We start from the raw sequence: 13053 nt of genomic DNA, 5'->3' as shown, positions 1-13053 counted from the left end.
CCTGAAGCTGGGCACAGGAAGTCAACAAGCCGAGGGCGGGTGCCCGCATCTCACAACCCTGTTGGCTGGGGTGTTCACTGACGATTGTTCCATCGTCCTGAACTGAACAATGGAGCCCTGGAGGAGACTCTCTCCTTTCTTGCTCCTGTGTTTTCTGATGCACGCTCCAGGTAAGAAGCGCTGGGCTTTCAGGGCTAGCTGCGCGGGTGTGGATTTCTCTCTCTTGGCTTTTGAAATCTCTTTTCTCAGTAAAGAGAAGTAAATGGCTTTCATGTGTCAGGAGAGATTAAAAAGGAGACAGAGAGAGATGGCTAGGAGGGAGGGAGAGGGGACAGGTGCCAATTTGGGGTCTGGAAATTAGATCCAGAAAAGCAGGAAGCGAGCTAAAAGCATTTAGATAGTAACTGTGTTCTCTGCCTCTGACCAGTGTGTCTTGTGCATTTAAAAAGTGCCTTAGTTTATGGGATGGTTTATGTACCACTGGGTGGATGGTAAATGTAAGTTGTGTTTTTTTAAGTATATATATATATATAATAATCAGTTTTTGCTATTTTTATATCGTGAACTGTAGTGGAAACATAACTTCATCCTGGGGAGAGCTTACCAAAGATTAGGTTTGCCCAAAGGGTGGTATCATCAATTTACAATTTTTTTAAACCCTTTCATATACGGTTATTTTTTGCATATGATAATCATCAGACGTGTTCATACCTAGAACTTCATTAACTAGTATTCTGTCTTTCTCAGATGCCAGAAATGGGTTGTTTTGTTTGTTTGCTTGTTTTTGGTTCCTCAGGAGTCCTAGTTAAGAAATTATAATGAGCATCTAAAGTGTGAGTTTTGACCAGCAATTACTTTTTGGGGTTCATTTTCACATTGTGACTCCTGAAAATGAAGCAGTCAAGTGAAACTTAAAAGTGAAGTGTATTGATGCTCAGGAATGAAAAGACTGTATTCAGATGCTTCTGTGATGGCCTTTCCTGTTTATCTTGTCTAAGGACAGTTATAAGGAGGAGCTGGTGGTTTGTGGGCATACAATGTTCAGGGATAGATCTTGGCATGGAGAGCGCATTCTTCAGCTCCGTCTTTCTTCTCCTTGGTGTTGTGCTTAGATTTTGCACAGTGCGTGGAACCCCCACCCCGAAAATGCATTTGTAGGGAGATGCTGCCCCGACATTGATACAAGAGCTGAAGGTGTACACACAGAGGTGTTCGATGGCAACCCAGTTCCCTAGAAAATGCTTCTGAGAATTTATTCTCTTTGCAGGAGAGTCAAAGTTCAACCACATCTCTCCAGGCAGCCCAACTTCTACAGAATACAATGTGTAGTGTATTCCATCCTTTTCTTTCTTCCTTTTCCTTTCTTTCTACCTTTATGTTTCTCTCTCTTTTTGTCTTTCTTTTTCTTTTTCCTTTTTTCTTTTTCTTCCTTCCTTCTTTCCTTTCTCTCTCTCTTCCTTCCTTCCTCTTTCTTTCTTTCTTTCTTCCTTTCTTTCTTTCTTTCTTTCTTTCTTTCCTTCCTTCCTTCCTTCCTTCCTTCCTTCCTTCCTTCCTCTCTCCATCCCTCTTTCTTTCTTTCTTTCTTTCTTTCTTTCTTTCTTTCTTTCTTTCTTCTTTCTTTCTTTCTTTCTTTCTTTCTTTCTTTCTTTCTTTCTTTCTTTCTTTCTTTCTTTCTTTCTTTCTTTCTTTCCTCTCTCTCTTTCCTTCTTTCTTCCTTTCCTTTCTTTTATTCTTTCTTTCATTTTTTTAAGGTGATTTTTTTGCTATTGGACTTCTCCAAGTCCCAGTGAGAATTCCAAGTCCCATGGTGGAGGAGAAGAGCCACACACTGCAACACCCTCCCAGCTGCTCCAATGGCTCACCTTGCAGCAAAGCATTCTGGGGCAGATGTCCTGATGTCACGGGGTTTGGGGCAAGACGGGCTTCTCCAAGTCCCAACAAACAACTCTGTACACATATTTTTAAAAGCTGTTGAACCCAAATCAAAGGACAGCCCCACTGTGTGCCTGAAGGGAGTCCATATGTGTTCCCGTGGGGTCCTTGTGAGAGCCACATGACTCCCATGGTGGTGTCCTCAGAGGAATTCTTCAAGGACAGAAAGGTGGTGTAGATTTAAGCCTCAAGGAATGGCTTAGTCTGCCGCAGCTGATCCCAGCAAGATCTCTTTACATTCACCCACACTTCGAAGGAAACCAGTAAAATCCTAAAAGAAGCAATAGAAAGCAATTGCCTTAAAGGGAGACGTCTCTCTGGTGGACTCGGATAAAAAGGCGTGGGTCTGAAACATGGATTAGAAGATTCTGTCTGCATTACCGGGGTGGCTGCTGTCCCCAGAGGGATGCAGTAGCCTTGAGTCCAACTTGGAGGTGTGGAAGTTCTGCTGTAACTGTAGGAGTTGGTATCAGAGCCTCACACCATCTTTGGCTTTTTCTTTTTATTATCCTTCTTTTTCAGAGCCCCCCCTGGGGCTGGTTTCCTCCTTTAGATGGACGTAAATAAGCCATGGGGGAGTGGAGGGCTGGACATGGGTGCGTTTCTCTCTCCCGTCCTGCAGAATGGCTCTGCCAGGTGGCCAGGAATCTCTATCGAGGATCGGCACTGACTTCCACAGGGGAGCTCTTACTGCCCTGAACAACGCTGAGCTCTGCCTTACGAGCGGGTGTCTGCCAACGTGTCCGTGGGTCTGAGCAGACTTAGAACTTCAGGAGAGGGACCAGCAGTTAGCGTAATGGCTATGTCGCTGGACTCCCACGTTGTCGACTGTGGTTCGAGTCCCGGACCCGGTGGCTTAAACTCACGCCAGGCATGTGTGTGTGCATGGCCAAGACCCTGAGAGGAGAATGGAGGAGAAGGGATTGTGGCATGGCCATCCCCCCTGGGGGGTGATTTCTCGTTTTCTATCTCTCTCTCTCGGTCTGTCTGGCGAGCGTATGCACCCTATAGCAAAAACCTCTCCAGAAAAAGAAAAAAAAAAAAAAGAACTTCAAGAGAATAAAACTCCAGTAGCAACCATCTTGGAATCTTGTAGAGATGAAATTTGAACTTAGCAAGGGTTCGTTTCCTCCAGGGGATAGAAGAACTCTTCCAAGGGCCATTCAGTGTATCTTTTTCTCTCCTTTTAAAATATTTATTGTAGAGAGACTTTTGCTATAGGATGTAAGCACTAGCCAGAGTGACGGAGAAAGAGACACAGAGAAAGAGAGCAATCACCCCTCAGGGGGAGGGCCACGCTCCTATCCCTTCTCTGCCATTTTCCTCTCAAGATTTTGGGCACACATGCATATACGCCTGGAGTGATTTTCAAGCCTGGGAATCCAGCGATGTAACCACTATGCCATCTGCTAGTCCCAACAATTATTTATTTATTTAATTTAACTTACTGTTATTTTTAAATGTTGCTATAGGACGCATGTGCTTGAAAGAGAGAGGGAGAAAGAGAAATCAAGCCAGCAGGTCTGGGACTCGAACCGTATTCGGCCACGTGGGAATCCAGTGCCTTTACCACCATGTCACCTGTTGGTCCTGTAATGTGGTTTGCTCTTAAGGTCCCAGAGCAGTAAGGCTTTGGGGACACATGTGGTCTCATGGTAATGATTATGGTCCCTCCCACCAGTCTGAAGTATTTTAAGCCCACCTCCCCAGAGACCCAGCAGTGAGGGCCAGTGTGAGAACCCCAAGACAAAACGAGCTTGCTTTCTCCTCGGGGAGAAATCGGAACATGAGGGTTTCCTTAAGAGTTGCTGAGCTCAGAAAGCGAAAGCGTGACATGCGAGAAACACATCTCGGGTTCCCAGTGGGGAAAGATGCCCCGCAAAAGCAATTACCTGTGAACAGGCCACCCCTGGGATGGAGCCCCGAGAGTTAGCATCCTCTACTGGGTCCTCTCCTACCTTGGACACAGGCTTAAAGCACATGGAGACCCTTGCAATGTGTGTGCCCTGATTCCGGTGGGGAGAGCGTGTCTGGGCACAAGGAGGAGAGGCTGTCTCTGTGCGCGCTGGAGTCTTCCCTGGTTTTCTAACGAGTTTGAGTGAGACCAGCCTTCTGCCGTGGGTGTGAGTCATGCCGACAGCAAGTGCTGTGTGCAGTGCACCCTGAAACCCTGCAAAGCCGCAAACCGACAGGCTCACTTCCTCCACACCCTCTCCCCTCTTCCTGCCTCCCTTCGGAGGTTATCTGGACCGGCAAAGCTATGCACACACATGTGCAAGGAGCAGGGCACGGGATGATTTAGGATGGGGAATTACCCCATTGTATTAGGATGGGGAAGGAAGCCATTGTAGGTGATTTCCAGAGCAACTGGAGCTGGCCCTGGCCGCCCGCCTCCCCAGCTCTGGGCGGGATCCTATCTGCAGAAGCGCATCTCTTTCCTGATAACAGCCAGGTTCCACCTACCCGTATTGTGCAAGAGCCTTTCAGGGAGGGCGGGAGGAGAGACAGCACAGGGGCTGTTGGAGATCTGGGACAATGGCCGGGAGGGGCAGGGCGCCCTCATCGGGGGAGATGGCAGAGCCATTGCTTAGGGATCCTGGACTTGCTTGGATGAACGAGGTCCAATGTGGTGACTGTCATTGGCCATCTGAGAATTCGGAATTCCAGCTCCTGAGGTGCGTGCAGTGCCCTGACACATAGCTGTGGGGAGTCTGTGAACCCCAACCGGAGGGAGGGTGTGGGCACCTCGTTAGCACCCCTGGGACGGAGATGCAGGAATCGAGGGGCTGAGGCTGCTTCCTGCCTGCTGAATGGCTCAGAAGACAGTGTCCAAAGGGTTAAGCAGATGGCATAGTGATTACGTCACTGGGCTCCCACGTGGCTGACCACAGATCGAGTGATAGACCAGAAGCCTTGAAACCCACACCACGTGTGTCTGTGTGCATTCCTGAAATCCCTAGAGGAGAGCAGAGGAGAAGGAATTGTCCTGTGGCTGTCCTCCCTGGGGGTTCCTGTCTGTCTCTCCCTCTTTTTTAAATATCATGCTGGGTGCGTCTGCACGCATTTCCAAGATGCTGAGAGGAAAATGGAGAAGAAGGGATTGTGATGTGGCCATGCCCCCCAGAAAGTGACTTCTCATTTTTCCTCGCTTATGACAAAAACGTTCAAAAAAGAAAAGAAAAGAAAAGAAAAGAAATGCTGGCACAGGTCCCTGTGTGAATATAGCAATATCCTTGGTTTGATTATCACACCAAGTGCATGCTTTCAAAAACCATACTTTACCCCATGAGATGTAAAACAATTATATGTACGTAAGACATTAAAAGATAATGTCTAGGTACAAATATAAGCTTTTTAAATTTTTTATGTTAATCCTGAGGTCATCCTGCTGGGAGATAAGTAATTTTTGTAGCCAGACAAGGATCATCTATAAAGACACTTAGACGAGCAGACTTGGAAACGTGAAATCAGTAGATGCGCTTGTTTTGCAGGGGGCTCCACGGGGAAGGGAATATTTCTCCTTTAATCATGCATTGTCATTGTTTACCCACAGGAGTTGATCCAAATCCGTGGTATACATTCCAATGTGGACGCCCTGGCCCTGGTGGAGGTAAGAGCTCTTCATGTGCGGTTAGACTCCCCTTGTCCGGTTCCATGAAGTTCATCTTTTATTTCCTAGGAGTTTTGCTTAGTTGCCTTTTTAGAGAGAGAGAGAGAGAGAGAGAGATTTTTGCTATAGGGCATGTGTGTTTATATAGAGACAGAGAGACCGAGAGACAGAGAGAGGGAACGTGAGACATCACCCTCAGGGGCGATGGCCACACCACAATCCTTTTCCCCACACTCTCCAATCAGGATTTTGGGCATACACACACATGCACTTGGCATGTATTTCAAGCTGCTGGGTCTAGACTTGAACCACAGTCACATGTGTGAGAATCCAGGGCGATAACCTCCTCACCTCCTGCTGACCCTCCTGGAAATGATGTTTCTGAAGGCATGAGTGAAGATGCTCCCTGGGGCTGTGGAGTGTCTAAAGAGATGCCAGCTACGGACCACTTAGCCAATGTTGAAAGCCACCTGTAGTCATTAGGGAAAGGCAAGTCAGGACCACAGAGACGCTGCGCTGGGAGAATCAGATGAAAAACTAGGAAAGTAATGACCGTCAGCAGGGGTGTGGAGAGACGGGAACACTGGCATATTACAGATGGGAGTGTAAGAGGGATAGATGCTGTAAACATGATGGGTGGTGGCCAGCCTTGGCGTGGTGGTCATGGCCACTGGATCCCCCGTGGCTGGGTGCACAGTCTCAGTCTGGAACCCCACAGCTTAGAAAACACACTGGCCATGTGTGTGGGTGTGTGCACAAAATCCCAACAGGAGAATGGAGGAGAGAGCATTGTGGTGTGGCTGTCCTCCCTGGGGATCGCTTTCTCTTTCTCTCTCTTTATTTGAATATCATGTTAGGTTCATTGGTGTGCATTTCCAAGATTCTGAAAGGAAAATGGAGAAGGGATTGTGGCATGGCCATTCCCCCAGATGGTGATTTTTCATTTTCTTTCACATTAAAAAAAGAAATGAAAAGAAAGAAGGAAAAATTGCTGACACAGGTGACTGTGTGAATATAGCAATATCCTTGTGTGTGTGTGTGTGTGTTGTTATCACACCAAATGCATGCCTTAGAAAACCATATTTTACCCCCATGGAGATATATAACTATTAAATATACAAAATATAGAAAATTAAAAGGAAATACTTCTGAGAATAAAAATGAGCCTTTTAAAATTTTCCTTCAGTCTTGAGGTCTTCCTGCTGGTGGCTAAGTCATTGTCTTAGCCAGACAATGGTCGTCTATGAAGATGCCCAGATGAGCAAATGAGGTGGAAACGTGAAATCCATAGACAGTGGATGTGCTCGCTTTGCAGGGGGCTCCCAGGGGAAGGATACGTTTCTCCTTTAATCATGCGTTGTCATTGTTTACCTGCAGGAGTCAACTCCAATCAACGGTATACACTCCAATGTGTACGTCCTGGCCCCGGTGGAGGTGAGAGCTCTTTGTGTGTGGTTAGACTCCTCTATCTGGTTCCATGAAGTCCACCTTTTATTTCCTAGGAGTTTTGCTTAGTGGCTTTTATTTTGAGAGAGAGAGCGAGCGAGCTTGTTGCTATAGGGCCCATGTGCTTATATAGAGACAGACAGAGAGAAGGAACGTGAGAAATCACCTCCAAGGGCTAATGGTCATGCCACAATCTTTTCTCCCACACACTCTCCTCTAGAGGTTTTGGGTATGAATGCACACGCACTCCATGTGTATTTCAAGTTACCGGGTCTAGACCTGAATCAGAGTTACACATGTAAGAATCCAGAGACTTAACCAACTCACCTCCTGCTGGTCCTCCTTGAAATGATGTTTCTGAAGGCATGAGTGAAGATGCTCACCAAGGCTGTGTAGTGTCTAAAGAGATGCCAGCTACGGACCCCTTAGCCAATGTTGAAAGCCACCTGTAGTCATTAGGGAAAGGCAAGTCAGGACCACAGAGACACTGTGCTGGGAGAACGCAGATGAAAAACTAGGAAATAATGATAGTCGGCAAGAGCGTGTAGAGATGGGAACACTGGCATATTACAGATGGGATTGTAAAGTGGAACAGATGCTGGGTGGTGGCCAGCCTGTGGCATGGTGGTTATGGCAACTGGATCCCACACAGCTGGGTGCACAGTTTGAGTCCTGGTCCCAACAGGTTAGAAAGCACGCTGACCATGTGTATGTGTGTGCACACAATCCTAACTGGAGAATGGAGGAGAGAGGATTGTTCTGTGGCTGTTCTCCCAGGGGGTCACTTTCTCTTTCTTTCTCTTTTTTTTCAATATCATGATGGGTGTATTGGCATGCATTTACAACATTCTGAGAGGGAGAATGTGAAGGGATTGTGGTGTGGCCATCCCCCGGAGGGTGATTTTTCATTTTCTCTCACCCATAGCAAATAACTGAAAAACAAAAAACAAAAAACAGAGGGGCCTGCGGATGGCATAATGTTTATGTTGCTGGAGTCCCATGTAGCCTACCATAGTTTGAGTCCTGGATCCGACTGTTTAAAACTCATTGTTTAAAAACTCATGTATGCTTGTGTCCCCATAATCCTAAAATGAAAATGGAGGAGAAGGGATTGTGGCAAGGCCATCCTCCATTGTAGGTCATTTCCACTCTCTTTCTTTCCGTGTGTCTTTGGAAAATGCACATACCATACAGCAAACATCTCTCAAAATTAAAAAAGAAAGAAGAAGAAAGAAAGAAATACTGGCAGAGGTTACTGTGTGGATATAGCAATATCCTTGGTTTCATTATCACACTGAATGCCTGCTTTCTAAAATCATAGTTTACCTAGTGAAGATGTATAAAAATGACATGTTTGTAAGAAATAAAATGAAAGAAAAAATAATGTCTAGTGTTGGAGAAAACCAGATGCTAAGGAATGAATAAACAGCACTCAGAGAAATAAGAGAACTGTTTCATTATGTCCGTGGGCATGGAGGAGTTCATACTCTGAATCTCTGGCCCCGGCTGAGAGTTGGACACAGTCTTTTATGGGAGGATTGAGGAGGAGCAGTATCAGCATGCTTGGAGTGTCGTATCAGGGAAGGGGCTCAGTCTCTGCCCTAATGCAGAGGTGGTAGAGAAGCAGAGAATTCAACGTACCCAAGGCCTCCAGCTGCTCAACCGTTCAGGGGAGGGGCAGCTAGATCATTGGAGAATCGGAAGCCCAGGCAGCTATCAGCCCTGGGCTGCTTCAAAGTTGCTCACAAGTTCTTCCATATCAGAACAGAAGGTTCAGGCAGTTATCAGCCTTGGGTTGCTCCACATCATTCCTCCTCTTGAGCTTCCTCAACCAGACTCGAGGAGGGTCAATTAACAGGAGGGTGATAAACATAGTTTTCTGGACAGTGACAAATAGTTGATATTTGATGGCTTCAAAGGCGGGAGGTTGTACAGGTATTATTGGGGTATTATCCATCTCTGTTCTCAAGCTCCCAAATAGTTGATATTTGATGGCTTCAAGGCAGGAGGTTGTACGGGTATTATTGGGGTGTCATCCATCTCTATCCTTAAGCTCCTGCTGTGCGTAGATTGGTCAGCGTCCAGAGTGACCAAAGCAGGGCTGTAGTTTCTTCAAGCTTCCACCATGCGTAGAGCAGCCAACCCAGGAATGGTGGCAGAAAGGCTGTAGTCCTGATGACAGGTATATTTGATGGCTTCAAGGCAGGAGGTTGTACGGGTATTATTGGGGTGTCATCCATCTCTATCCTTAAGCTCCTGCTGTGCGTAGATTGGTCAGCGTCCAGAGTGACCAAAGCAGGGCTGTAGTTTCTTCAAGCTTCCACCATGCGTAGAGCAGCCAACCCAGGAATGGTGGCAGAAAGGCTGTAGTCCTGATGACAGGTCTTGGCCTTCTGGAAAGTCACCTTGGTTGCTGCTGAGGGTAGTTTAGCATCATCCAGGTCCCGGCATCCTCTGGTGCTGCAGCTCACTTCACTCTCAAGTGGTGGATCCAAGGGGCCAGCCCTGCAACCTCAACTGCAGTGGGGGTAATAAGCACAACAACAGGTATCCCCAACCAGGTGGGCTGCAGTGATTTTTTTTCCCCAGTTTTTAACCCACATCAAGTCTCCAACTCATATTTGTATACCCAGTTTCTGAGAGGGACAGGGGTGGTTCATTCTAAGGTTACACAAACTATTTCCTTTAAAGTTTTTCCCAAGGCCACTAGATCTTGAGTCAGGATTGCCTTGCTCAGTTGACTGACGTCAGCTGTTCGGATCTGGGTGACCAAAGAGGATGTCCAGCCAAAGAGAATCTCATAAGGGGAATAACCTTGTCTTTGGGGTGTACATTGAAGTTGGAGCAGGGCCAGTGGGAGGACATCCACCCAGGGGCGTCCAGTGTCCTGACACAGCTTAGCCAGGGTGGACTTGAGGGTACAATTTATTCATTTAACTCTTCCAGAACTCTGAGGTCAGTAAGCAGTGCGAAACTTCCATTTTATGCCCAGGGCCTTTGCCACTCCCTGTATAACTTCTGCCATGAAATCAGGGCCATTGTCTGACCCAGTTATAAGGGGAAGCCGAAATCGAGGTATGACTCTCCTCAAAAGGGCTTGAATGACTTCTCTGGCTTTTTCAGTGCGGGTAGGGAAGGCTTCCCCCCACCCTGAGTAAGTACAAACCAGGACTAGTAAGTACTTACAGACCTGGCATGGCCGTTCTTCTGAGAAGTCTGCCTCCAACAATTCCAGGGAAGTTGCCCCAGTAGCTTGTATTCCAGCCAGCCAAGTTGGCCCTGGGCAGGGTTATTTCTGGCACAGGTCTCACACTGCATACTCACAGTTGTGCAAAATGATGGTAGGCGACTCAAAAAATAGTATCAACCTAGTATGTTCTCTAGGTTAGTCTTTCCCCAGTGAGTCAGCTCGAGGTGCTGCTTTATCAACGAATATCCCAGGGACTGAGGTACGTATATTCTTTTATCTGACAGTCTCCACCTTCCATCTTCCAGGGTTGCTCTCTCTGACTTTACCCAATGATGTTCACTGGAGACATAAGGGGGAGCTTTTGGGAAACTTGTGAGTTCTAACACTCTGCTTACAACAGTGAGGCTTCAGCTGGCAGTAGCCATGGCTATCTGATCTGCTAATCAGTTTCCCAGGCTGACGGGATCCTCCTCCCTCAGGTGTTCTCTGCAGTGGGTGATTGCCACTTCCTTTGGCTTCCAGGCTGTTTCTCATAATTAGCAGATTTCTTTTGTGTTTTTAACTGCTTTTTCTTCTGCAGAGGGGAGTCCTCTCTCTTGATAGAAGGCCCCATGGACGTATAAGGTGGCGAAGGCATATTGTGAGCCCATGTAGTAGATGTTTACTCTTTTGATAATCACCACTTTTAAGGCTCGGATTAATGTCCAGAGTTCATCCTGCTGAGCTGACCACCCTTTAGGCAGTGCCCCAGCCTCAGTCACTGTGTCCTGAGCGGTAACTACATAGCCAGCATATCAAGTTCCATCCTTCACGTAGCTACTGCTGTCAGTGAAGAGGGTGAGATTGGGGGCCTTCAATGGTGTGTCTACAAATCAGGACGTCCAGAAAAGACCTCATCAAGGCCCTCTTCACAACTGTGGTCAGGAGGCTCCAGCATGGCTAGGAGGGAGCTGGTATAGTTGAGGGTTTGCAGAGTCTGGAGCCTAATTTGGGGATTTCCAATCAATAAGCCCTGGTAGTGGGGCATTCTAGAGCTGATGAACCATTTAAATCCCCTGGTGTTCATCAGGGAGGTCGCTGAATGAGGCACCTGGGCATTGATAACTTGGCCTAAGGTTAACTTGTCTTTCTTTTTTAATCAGTTTTACATTGGGATCAAAGGCTTGGAGGTAAGGGGGCCATCCAGATGCCACTGGGTCTAATCTTTTAGACAGGTAGGTAGTGGGTCTCTCTCAAGGTCCAACAGACTGAGTCAGAACTCTTAGTGCTGTCTGATTTTTTTTTCATATACAAACAGATTGAATTCTTGGGTGATGTCTGGGAGCCCCAAAGCCAAGGATTTCCTGAGGCTTGACTGAAGATCCTGGAAAGTCTGCTCTTGGAGGGGGTCCCCATTCGAATAGGGCTTCTTCTGGGCCTTTTAATAGTTCATGCAGTGGTCTAGCCTTCTCGGCCAAGCCTGGGATCCAAATCTTACTGAATCTGGCTGCTTTCAGGAATTTGTGCAGTAGTCTCCTACTTGTGGGCTGAGGCACCCCATCTAGTACCTGTTTGTGTTCATGCTTGGCCATGGAGCCTGGTCAGTCTTCCTCTGATTTGTCAGAGCATGCTATCTTTGAGTCAGAATGCATCTTAGGAACTGCACTTGAGTAGGACAGATCTGAGCCTTCTTCATTGAGACCTTGTATCCAGCCTGGGAGAGAAGGTGGAGCAGCGCTCAAGTTCCCTTCCAGCAATCTTCTCTGGTTGATCTAGTGAGCAGGCGGTTGTCAACATATTGAAGCAGAGTACACCCAGTTTCCTGACCTGGAAAATTCTCTAAGTTGGTAGCAAGTGCTTCTCTGGGAGTGATTATTTGCCATTCATGCTCTTGGAGCACTGTTACAGTCAGGATTTTGGCAGGGCTGACCGTCAACGCAGCCAAGCCTGATGAGTCAAAGCTGATTTGTGTTCTGAGTTTAGTCAATACGTCTCTTCCCAGCAATGAGATTGGGCAATCAGGCAGATACAGGAACTTGTGGGTAATCAGGTGCCCCCTCAGCTGGTAGCTTTTTGCCTGTAAAAAGAGCTGGGTTTTGGTGTTTCCAGTGGCCCTCATGATGGTGGCTTTTTGACTTGACTGGGAGGCCAGAGGCTGGGTGACAATGGAGTGTTCAGCTCTGGTATCTACTAGGAATTTCATTGGCTGGTCTTGACGTTGACCAGGGACTGCTGGGAGCCCAGGATCATGGAGCCTGGTTGGTCCTATGCTGATTCCATCATGGCCAGGAAGTCTCTTGGGGGCTCTGGGTGTAAAGTCTTGGGGGCCCCCGGTGGATTTTTGTTCACTTTCCCTTGGTTTTCCTTCTGCTTGGAACATTCATCTTTCCAGTGTCCATCCTCTTTGCAGTAAGCACATTGGGTTGGTCTAAAGGGAAGTTGCCCCAGTGGCTTGTGTTCCAGCTAGCCAAGTTGGCCCTTGGGTGGGGTTATTTTTGGTACAGGTCTTGCATCGCATGCTCACAGTTGTACACAGTGACTGTAGGCAGCTCAAGAAATAGGGTGGCAAAGGCATATCATGAGTTCGCGCAGTTGTTTAACTCTCTTACCAATCGCCAATTTTAGGGCTCGTATTAATGCCCAGGGTTCAGCTTGCTGAGCTGACTGCCCCTGGGGCAGTGCCCCAGCCTCAATCACTGTGTCCTGAGAGGTAACTGTGTAGCCAGCATGTTGAGTTCCATTCTTCATGTAGCTACTGTTGTCAGTGAAGAGGGTGAGGTCGGGGACCTTCAGCAGTGTATCTACAAGATCAAGACATCTAGAAAAAACCTCATCAAAGGCCTCTTCACAGTTGTGGTCAGGAGGCCCTAGTGTGGCTGAGAGGAAGCTGGCATAG

General features: G+C 47.3%; 1 protein-coding gene across 1 annotated transcript in view; it reads left to right on the top strand.

Moving 5' to 3' along the window:
- Positions 1-31: 31 nt before the first annotated feature.
- The window catches only part of LOC102476626 (uncharacterized), a 32860-nt gene continuing 19838 nt past the window's right edge, over positions 32-13053 (top strand). The window contains exons 1-3 of the mRNA XM_027768360.1: positions 32-170; positions 5486-5542; positions 6920-6976. Of these exons, the coding sequence (XP_027624161.1) occupies positions 110-170; positions 5486-5542; positions 6920-6976 (175 nt within the window). The 5' untranslated portion in view covers positions 32-109. The remainder of the gene's footprint in view (positions 171-5485; positions 5543-6919; positions 6977-13053) is intronic.

This window comes from Tupaia chinensis, unplaced genomic scaffold, assembly GCF_000334495.1.
Source record: "Tupaia chinensis unplaced genomic scaffold, TupChi_1.0 Scaffold146027_1, whole genome shotgun sequence".
Taxonomy (NCBI): Eukaryota; Metazoa; Chordata; class Mammalia; order Scandentia; family Tupaiidae; genus Tupaia; species Tupaia belangeri.
Note: the sequence above shows the minus strand (reverse complement) of the source record. Positions and strands in the feature narration are given on the sequence as shown.